Source organism: Scomber scombrus, chromosome 11 (genome assembly GCF_963691925.1).
Source record: "Scomber scombrus chromosome 11, fScoSco1.1, whole genome shotgun sequence".
Lineage (NCBI taxonomy): Eukaryota > Metazoa > Chordata > Actinopteri > Scombriformes > Scombridae > Scomber > Scomber scombrus.
In genome coordinates this window covers 21,427,431-21,438,010 of record NC_084980.1, presented here as the reverse complement: position 1 = coordinate 21,438,010, position 10,580 = coordinate 21,427,431, and the positions used below count along the sequence as shown (strand labels likewise).

The window sequence follows — 10,580 nt, the reverse complement described above, 5'->3', positions numbered from 1 at the left end:
CTGTATCGTGTCCCTTTTGCAAACATAAGCATGTGTGTATGCGCAGAAGAGAACATTTCCATTTATGTCAGAGATTAGTTACAGTGGGCTGACATTACAAACCAGCCTGCAAAGCTGATGGAGGGGCAATTAAGTCAACGAGAACCCTTACCTTAATGTCAGATGTCACTGCCCACCTCTGCTATCACTGACTTTGGCCTGAAAGTGACAGATTAAATTATTATTAATATCTGTCTAACTCATGTTAGGTTGAGCCATAATAAATTCAAGTGGCTGCAGAAGTCTTACATAACATTTTCTTGACACTAAAGATGGAAGCTGCCTTATTTCAGTCTCTTAATGGATTAAATTAAATAACAAATACATCTTAACACTTTTCATGTTGTAGTATTATAGTTCTGTAGCAGCAACAATATTTAATTCATTCAAAAATGGCATTGGACTGTATGTACTGCAAAATATGGGGTCACCTTTCTTTGGGCTGCGTTGGGTTGGTCTGCTGATGCTCTTGCTCAAGCCTGTAAGTCAGACAGATGGATATAAATACTACATCAAGAGCATGAACTCTAAATCCTTTTAACGTGAAATCACATTAAAATCTGTTGCTCACCTTTCCCTTTGTGTTCTTTGCTTCTCGTCATCATACCTTAGGAAAAAAAAAGTAGAATAGAAAATTCTGACTGATGTGTCATTACATAAACATATACTTCTCAACAGATGTATAAAGAAAATGATAATACATTTCTGTACACTATTGACTGTTTAAGCATTCACTGCAGTGTTCTGGTTATGAGACTCACTCATGAATTTAAAGGTACAGCCACCTACAGTTTTTTAAAATGATGAGTTTTTAGACATTCTGGTATACTGTATGCTGTAGAGGACTTAACTGTCATTGTATTTTCGATACCCGGTGTTTGCCATAAAAGACAGCAAGCTGACAGAGTGAATGCTGATTTAGAGTAGGTTTTGTGACTGCTATTATACTGCACACTATTTTGACCATCTATTGTTTCAGCTAAGTTCATTAAAATAAGTAGCAGCAACTATACAATTAAATACATGCAAGCAATTTACAGTACTTAATATTAATTAATGATCCACAAAGAGAGTTTGACTCAGGTTTGGTTTGAATGCAGTACTGTAAGCATTCTTACATGATTACCGTATGCATGCAACACATTACTTTAGTTGCCACAGACACATGTAGTGTCTCAGTAGTGACCCTTGGTGGCTGAGATTACTTACTGCAGCACACACTCAGGGATCTGCACGTGCTCCATGGGGATGATCTGGCTGAGTTCCTCCAGGGTGTGAATGTAACGGATCTTATCCATGAACTTCACACTACAGAGGACAACAAATGTTTCAAAACGAAATAAAAACTAAAAAGAAACACAAATAAATACAAATAAAAACTAAAAACAGTGTTAGTTAATGAAGAGGTCGAGGTCCTGTATTCTTTAATCAGCAAAGGTACAGTCACTGACATTTGAAGGAGACTCAAGCAGTGAAGACACTTGAGACAGATGCCAGCACATTACAACTGAGTTAAATGATTTAGGAACGACTATAGTTTTTCTTTTCTAAATTATTTTTCTGTGTTTTGACGACAGAGAGAGAGAAGGGGGTTGACAAACTACAAAGCTTTATGCAAGATTCAAACCACGGACACTGTAATTGCATGGTCTGCGCTTTAACCTCTTGGCCACCAGGACATGACGAATTATGATATTTTAATATATTTTAAATTTTGTCATGGTCTGAATAAATACACCACAGGCTTTTTACGACATGATGTAGTCATTTTCTATCTTCTCTCTGTTTCTTAGATATGCTGAGACAGGGATAGACTGATGGATCATTAACATATCCTCACCTGATAAAGGGTCTCGAGATGGCGAGGACTGTCCGGATGAACCATGTTGGGTGAGCAATGATGAGACACTTGAGATTCTTCCTCAGTCTGCAGTAGACATTCAGATCAGAATTGTTTGAGATGTTTTCATATTTCTCATCACCATTTTTAACATCACTACTTTTTTATCATCATCCTCATCAACAATTTCATCATGTTAGCCCAATCACAGTGTTTTTTTCTTTCTTACTTCCTGTCAATCATCTGGTAGCATCTCTTCAGCCAGCCGATGCCGGGCATCTTCCTGCGAGGAGTTGCTCCATTTAGGTAAACAATCATGTAATCTTCTGCCACCAGCAGCTCAAGGCTGCTCACAACGTACCTGGTGACAGAACAAACACACTCAGATCTTCAGACGATACAGCAGCATATTAGAAATATCAATTACACAGAATTCCTGCTTTCAAATTGTGATTTGGAGCGGATCCAGTTTAGATATGCTTGTAAAAGGAAACTTTTTGAAGCCAAAACGGCGCTGTTAAACTGAGTCATCTTTAATTTCCAGCATATCATTTCAAACATGATTTGACATGCGCATTTCATAGACAAATCATCTCCAGTCATGTCTTTTAATCAATTATTCTTTAATGCAGTAAAAACAGAACAAAGAAAAATTTTATAAAAAGATTAATGATAAAGCTTGCTAACTCTGAGAGAGTTTCTTACAGGAAGAGATTCTCCATGATGTATGTGTAGTCCTCACAGCTGCTGTCAGGAAGGTAACAGGCTGCAAACACGATGATGGCATTTAGACCTTCACCATAATAACCTGAGAGAGGAGAGAGACACATTCAGCATGATGGCAATGGCATTTTAACAGTGATACAAGCAGAGGCATTTTACTAAAAATCAATATTGATATCAGCTCTATCATAGTCTGAAAAACTATGGAAGTCTACAAAATAACTCTAAAAATTACTTTAGCTCACTTAATTGCTCACTTATGATATCAAAGCAGCCGTAAAGCTTTTTCTATTTTCTGTTGCCTTATTTCAACAACTATTACATTCTGGTAATTGAATTAGCTGTATGTACTTATTTAGAATCAGTAGTTGGGTTTTAATCCCATTAAGCAAACATTAAGCATGTATTTTTAATATGAAGCACATGAGTTTCCCTTGTGTGTAAAGTGAGCCATATAAATAGTTTGCTTTGCTCTGCATCTTTGCTTTTATGACTCTTAATGTCCCTTGATACTGCTTCAGAGGCATTTCCACCCTGACAATATATTTAATTTCTGGGGGGAAAAACCTTGTAGCCTGACAGTGTTTATCTTTCAAACAGCTTAACATACTTATTTGCATGCAAGCACATACAGCCTCTTGCATATTTATAAATGCCCATATATACATTTGTGACCTGGACTTACCTCCATGTGTAACCACCCTCAGGTACGGCCTGATGACCTGCATGTCGATCCGTTGCTCCTGGTCACCGATGATCACTGTTCGCCAGAGACGACCGGATGAGTCTCTCTCTTCATCACTTTCACCTGGAAGACGTTTAGCGCTGGCAACAGGAGTGTCATCTGCAAGCAAGGTGTGAAAAAGTTGTTGGTTAGACCGTGTAATCCTCCTCTTTGCTTGTCTAACATTTATGATATGATATCATATGTTCAACAAGAGATGGATCAGGGGCAGGGGGTTGAATATTTTCATACCTATCCGCTTTCAAACTTCAACATGACTCATAGCTTGAGACATTTTCTACATGTTTTAGTCTTAACCAATAAAAATCTAACTTACTACATAATGTGGAAACACTGTGAAAATAAAAAGCTGTGAAAATTCCGCTTCACATAATTTTTTGTCAGATTTGAAAAGACACTTTAATGTATGTTTTTGTTGAGACTGTGTGAGACAGGTATTTATTCAACTCTATGGTGGATTATGAGTGTTGTCAGTGGTACTGTTGTACTGGATCAATGATGGAAACAAAGAGAAAAGACCAAATTAGTCCTCAAGTAAAGACGCTAAATGGAGCAAACGTTGGTGAAATAAGAAAGCAGTCTATGCTTTTTGGCCATGCACTTCTGAGACCATTCGCTGTTTCTTTTCATTTGGAGAAGTGAAAAGCAATAATTAAGGCCAAAGAAAGATGACGTGAGGTCTGAGGCAGGGCGCAAATCAAAGACAGGTAATATGATTTGCTTCTAACATGAATCCTTTGCCTTTGTTTCTAAAATGATCATCATTATGGGACCTCCGTCTGACCTTCCCACTCCAGCTCGTTGCCATTGTTGATGAACTCCAGCGAGTCGGTCTCATCAGGAGTCTCGATGTCATCCACATTGATGTCCAGGTCGTCGGGCGTTTCCATGAAGTCATCAGAGAGCACTGACCCCTCGCTCTGATCCAGTGACAGGTTCATGTCGGGGGCGATCAGTGTACGGCGTTTACACTGGGACTCTCCCACATTCAGAGAGGTGGGGGGATCTAAGAAAATCAAGTCAGGAAAGTTTAAAAACAGCATATACAGTAAAAAAAATAAAATAAAAAAAAATTCAATGCTGTTTATTTATTTCACATACTGGTTCTTATGTCGGTGAGGCCACATGAAGAATCGACATCTCCATCTTCTGGTAGTGGCCTGAAGATAAATACATTTAGGCATAAATACAATGACAATAGAAACAGTAAAAAATAGAAATGGACTGACCTCTGGAATTATAGTTGGTCTTATTAATATGAAGATTCAAAATAAATTACTATAATAGAAACATTTAAAAATCAACAATAAAGTATTGTATGACAAGTGGTTCCTCTCTCTTAGCTTTTTGTTTTTGAAGCTCTATTGTGATTTAACCACAGTTTGTCCATGAAAACAATATGTGTTGTTTGAGAAGCACTACCAGTAATTCTCAGCTCCCATCTGACATTATAATAAGACAACTGAATGCTGAGTGCTGGGGGATAGGAGGGCAAGATTATAGTAGATTGCACTCAAACAGACAGACACACACACACACACACACACACACACACACACACACACACACACACACACACACACACACACACACACACACACACACACACACACACACAGAAAGAAAGAAAGTCACAGACATTAAGGCAGACATGCATGCATAGACAAACACACCCTAAAACACCACAAGTATGGGCTCGCTGATGGAGCTGCTGAGATAATTACTGTTATTATGTTGTCAGTAGCTTTGTAGAGGCAGGTTAAAGACAGCCTCAACAGATATTCAAAAGCAGATTAAACAGGGGGGAAAAGAAAAACTATTTGTGGTGGAGAAGCAATGTTGAATATTCTCTTGGTTAAAAAGTGCTTTCAGGTATGTTCATCATCTTACATAAAGAAACAGCCTTAAGAAACGACACTCATACTCGGTTGAAATCATGGTGAGACACGAGAAAAATTTGACATGAAATTTTGTCTTATTTCCTGTCTGAATTTTACATAATTTCACCACATTTGATGTTTGTTTTTTTAGATATTTCTGGCCTTGTTAGCTAGTCAGAGATAGAGATGACTCATACTAATGATTCTGAACTGCATATTAAAAGGCACAATAATGTAATTACCCTGTATGACTTTTCATCAACTGCAAACAGGATACCATTGTTATATTACCATATTGTGTTAGTACTAAGATGACTTGCAGGAGATGTTAAAAAAAGGGAGTAGGACTTTAAAAGTTCCTTACTTCATCGACCCATACACCATTCTCAAACATTGAATGGTTATTATTTTGTTGTTTATCTACAGTTTGCTGTCATTTCTATTTTGTTATGTTTTTCTGCCTACTTCATATTTCATTTTGTTATTTTAACACGTGTGAGATAAATAAATAAACTAAATTAAAGGAGAGATGATATCCTGGAATTTCCTCATTTTTACAAGCACATTTCCAGTGCTTTAGAAATGCTTCTTGCCAGTTAAAGAGTGTGGGAGGCCAACTATTTTTAATTGCGAGTCACTACCATGTGTGTTACCTTCTGTCTTTTTTTCTTTGTGCAAGCTGTTAGTTTGCTCACTGACATGATCCAGCCTCATCACGCATCACGTAACGGCTACATCACGGAAAGAACACACCTGCTGCCGTTCAGCTTTCAACGCGCGTGACTTTCCATCATTGCCAGGGCTATAAACGAATAGACAAACTGCACATCGACAGACACTCTCGCTTTCATACGCATGTAGGAATACCTGGGGAAATCCTCATCCTGCCACTCGTCCTTGACTTCCATGCTATCCATGCGTAAAGTTGCTTCTGCTGTACCCATCCTCAGCCGGGGAGGACGGGATTCAGCTCACTATGGTTGACAAACAGGGAAAATGGCATCAGTCAGGAGGATACCATGCTATGAACACTGTTAGAAGATATGTGCAGCTGTTTTCATAGGCCGAGTAATGTCTGACTCATCTACATATTAGTTTAAACAAATTGATTCTGGAGTATTGAAGTATTCTGGAGAGCAGAAATGATCATATGAAGAATCCAAAGAAAAGTCAACTTTTATCCTTCTATCTAACATGATAAATACCAAAAAGCCAGCCAAAAAATGACAACGCTTCCCATTTTTACAGCTCATATGCAATTTTGGCATTAATAAATACTGTACAATCAAGTCAGTGTAAATACAAAGTTGGCAAAACTAGGTCTTGTGTGTGGTTTTCTTCCTCTGCATCTCTGGGTGAGGAGACAAAAATAAAACAACACATTGCTCATACAATCCCCGGAGGGTGATACAAGCAAATAATATCTCCATATTTTACATAACCAAATGAGAAATGACAGAAATGAACTGTCCTTTCCTTGGTATGTGACATCAAGCTTTACATACACATTGTCTCCTCTTTTGGTCAATTGTTGCAGCCTGTCAAACAAGAATCAGTCATGCATGGAGTGGACATCATGTATGAGCCACGTGTCAAAAATGTGTATGGAGGGGGGTGGGTGGGTGGAGGGGGACTGTCCTTTCTACATCACTGTCCCAGACATTGATCATGCTGCAGCAGACGTCCATTTGTCCACTGGCATGGCACTGATGAACTACAGTGAGATAAAATCAGAGCCTGCATGGAGGGGAAAAAAGTGGGTTAAAAGGCCTTCAGGCTACATGTTGCTTGTGCTGCTGTGTTGTGATTGGATTCTAAATGGTGGAGCTGTTTATCAGTCCCGTGAGGATATCGTGGCTATGGGATGTGGGATTTGATAGGGAATTCCTTAAAAGTTGTTTTTGATTAATAGAGATCCTTCAGGGTAAATTACACTTCAAGTAGCCTTCCTTTGTTGTCACACTCACATAAAAAAAGCCTCCTGAAACGGATTGGTCATTTTCCCTGCTAAATCAAGAACGAAAGAAGGAGTGTGACAAGCTGAGAAAAAAAGAGGGAAATTCACACGGAAACAGCAACTCAGTGCATGTGGATTGTTATATGTGCAGATGTCTCTCGTTCCGGCTAAACTGCTCATACAGTCAGCTGCTGATTGATGGACACAAAGTAATGTTGCAGCAGCACGTGCTTGGTAGGGATTTGAGTCCAGATGGCAGGGCAGCATTTATTTTCCAAACACTATCTCCAGAGTTATTGACTGTGCTCAGTCTACCAAAACCAACACCTATTAGTCTGTCTCACAGATGGAAATTAAATGTATGCAACTGCTGAATAATGCTTTAATAATAAAAAAAACTGTACTTTTCTTCTAACATGAATGACATTTAAGCGAAATGTTTTTGCTAATACTCCTCTGCCCTATTAAATCATTTACATGATTTGCAGATTGTAGATAAGCATCGATAGAGCTGACTGATGATAAAAGGCACCAGAGAAATCATGAGTGGAGCCTTCCTCAACTTGTCTGATTGCAATCTATGGCAAGAGGACAGTAATACAAAAAGCCTTTAAAGCCTCTGAAAACTTGGCTGGAAATCTTTATGACATCAAATAATTATGACTAAATAAGATCAAAAAACATCTTTCGGTGTTATCCATTGACTCAAAACCGCAATATGCTTCATTGGTGCTGTGTATTTCAGGTGTCATCAGATTTTGATTAAAGGTCCCCATCCACTTTGAATAAGTTGGAAGAGCAGAAGAAGAAATACATAAATAGCTGGGATGGAATAACAAATATAAATGAATAAATAAATACATTTGGCAGAGAATAGTATGATTGTACAGTTGAATTCCTCATACAGTAGGTTTCCAGGGCTAATCAGTGTGTGAGAAGCTATTCAGACACGACTGCCGCCCTTTCCTTATCTGACAAATGGAAACAGACACTGTCTCAGTAATTTGAACCACAAATAGGAGCAGAATGAAAAGGAGCATTGATTGAGTGTGTGCTCTTTGTGAATCACATTCTGTGCACTTTATCAAGCTGTAATCAGGAAAAAATATGGGTCATGTAAAAGCAGGGTACTCACATAGAGTAATTAAGAAGATTTCCTCTTCACCGTCTTGGAAAGCGTCTCTGTTTTGCTCTCAGACGCTCTTCTCTCCCCGCTTCCTCTTTAAAGCTGCTTCAGCAGAGTGAGTCTCATTACTGTTTACATCTGCAGGTGGGACGCTCGTGTGCTCAGGATAGGAGCTGCTGGACAACTCTTGCTGTCTGCTGATGCTTCTGATGGAGACTGAGAGAGAAATCTTGTCCTCCTGTAAAAAAGAGGAACAGTTAGGAGAGTCAGGGTCATCACACAGCAAACACCATCCTGCTCTCATCTTTTCAGTCTCCTCTGTCAGATCCCATGCTGCTTTTTGGACAAAGGATAATCCTCAGCCTGTGCTCTCAGTTTGTCTCATGATGATCACTCTCTCTCGCTCTCTCTCCCTTTTCCTCCCATTCACCTCTGCTTGTCTCTGCTGAATCCCCCTCTACCCTCCTCCTCCCTCCAGCAACACTAATGCCCCCACCCCAGCCTTTAATCCTGCTGTGATGATGTCACCCGTACTGGAGCTGTGTTGTGATAGTTATGTAATCAAACCTGCCTTCCTTCTCTTTGATTTTCTTTGGCTGAGCGGAGCGCCCAGAGTCAGGATCAACTGTTTTCCTTCTTGCCACGTTCAGTCCATTTTGCATCCATGGTTGAACATGTTTTTATCCTCCTGCGAGCTTGAAAAGATGGACGTTTCTAATTCACCGCTGTTCCCTGGCAACAGCATCTCTCTCTCTCTCTCTCTTTCTCACACACACACCCACTCAGAATCACTCTCTCTTACTTGCTTTCTCTCACCATCCTTTTTAAGCTCTCTCACTCTTAATTAAACCCCTCCTCCACATGAATTCCCCTCCTTTTTCTTGTTCGTTGGCTGTGATGCTTAAACCCCTTTCCTCCCCTCCCTCCCTCTCTCTTGCTCTCTCCTCACAGCTGCACTGAGCTCTGGGCGATGTCAGTGAACACAGAGTGGTATCTCTCTGGCATTGCACTCATCACCCAGTGGGAGCGGCCACAGTTTCCTATTCTACTGCTACTGACTGCATTTCGGGTGTGTTTACAGTTTTCTATTAATAACGCTACTTTGCACAACACTGTCATACCTCAATATGCCCAGACTTGTGGGTGAAGGAATTTGTTTTTCCACATTTTTGAACACTACACACCCTGACTATTAAGTGTTTAACTTTAGGTGATTAAGAACACACACATATTGTATTACTTTGTCATTATAATAAACAGGTAAAGTTGTTGTTGTTGTTTTTTTAATTAAAGGTTTTATTTCCATGAAAAGCTTGCCTAGATTTTAATTTTGGCCTAATTTTTTCTGAAAATGTTTGAGTCCCTTTAAATAGCCAATAAGGTGAAATTATATTTCAGTGCCATCTCTCTTTCTGTACCTTACTGTGGTGTTTTTTTCCAGAGAAAATATAAAACATGATCATGTTTCAGTTACAGGCAAACATTGTGTTTACATCTGCAGTACCATAAAATATTCAACACTTCTATATGTATTCACATGCATAACCAATGACTAATTGGGTCACTGAGATATATAGATATTATTGCATGTTGTCGTTCCTCCCACCAGATGGTGGTAGAGTGCTCACCATGAAAGATGCATCTGCAGAGCCAGAGTTTTCATTTAAAATATAGGGTTGGACTAAACTCTTGATTACCCTCATGTAAAGCCTGATATATTTTACTATATTTGGCATAGTAACTTCAACATTAATGAATTAAATAAGAGAAATGATAGTAGTTGATAAATAACAACTGAGTTACAGTAATAACAGAAATAAAAACATTTACCAAACCTACGGCTTAAGGAAAATATCTATCTATTACAATCTACCAAAGACTATGATGTGCCTTTAGTATGAAATAATTTTTCATGCCATGAAGCCATTTTGCATTATCGGAACAAAAACAAATTTAAAAACAAACAACAAAACAGTATAATCTGACTATTAAATTATTCAATAAAATGTAAAATAATATATATCTTTTTCCAAAATGCTGAAGGACTATAGCCTATTAATTATGTCAAACTTTTACATTAAACTTTTTATATCTAACATACCCATACAGCGTCACAACTTTTGGCCCTGCCTACCTGATCCTTAGATCATACCTCCGACCAAGCATTTGTCACTCATCCTGACAACACACTACCTGATCTTTTGTTAGAATTTGTAAATACAGAAACAAACAAGTCTAAGACAATGACATATGGTCAAATCTCATTGGAA

The 10,580-nt window shown here is 38.6% G+C and overlaps 1 protein-coding gene across 1 annotated transcript; it reads right to left on the bottom strand.

Moving 5' to 3' along the window:
- Positions 1-158: 158 nt before the first annotated feature.
- atcayb (ATCAY kinesin light chain interacting caytaxin b) lies at positions 159-6,171 on the bottom strand. The gene is made up of 11 exons (XM_062428818.1): positions 6,095-6,171; positions 4,449-4,507; positions 4,132-4,353; positions 3,288-3,446; positions 2,585-2,687; positions 2,109-2,240; positions 1,880-1,966; positions 1,249-1,347; positions 611-646; positions 471-518; positions 159-198 (listed from the first exon to the last, which is right to left on the bottom strand). Exons 1-11 carry the CDS (start codon positions 6,169-6,171, stop codon positions 159-161), a joined length of 1,062 nt encoding a protein of 353 aa, XP_062284802.1.
- Between the last annotated feature and the right edge of the window lie 4,409 nt (positions 6,172-10,580).

Coding starts and splice junctions, on each gene's coding strand:
- atcayb (XM_062428818.1), bottom strand. CDS start 6,171: ATGGGTACAGCAGAAGCAACTTTACGCATGGATAGCATGGAAGTCAAG. Junction 2,241..2,584: donor ATCATGGAGAATCTCTTCCT/GTAAGAAACTCT, acceptor TTCTGTCACCAG/GTACGTTGTGAGCAGCCTTG. Junction 519..610: donor CAAAGAACACAAAGGGAAAG/GTGAGCAACAGA, acceptor TCTGACTTACAG/GCTTGAGCAAGAGCATCAGC.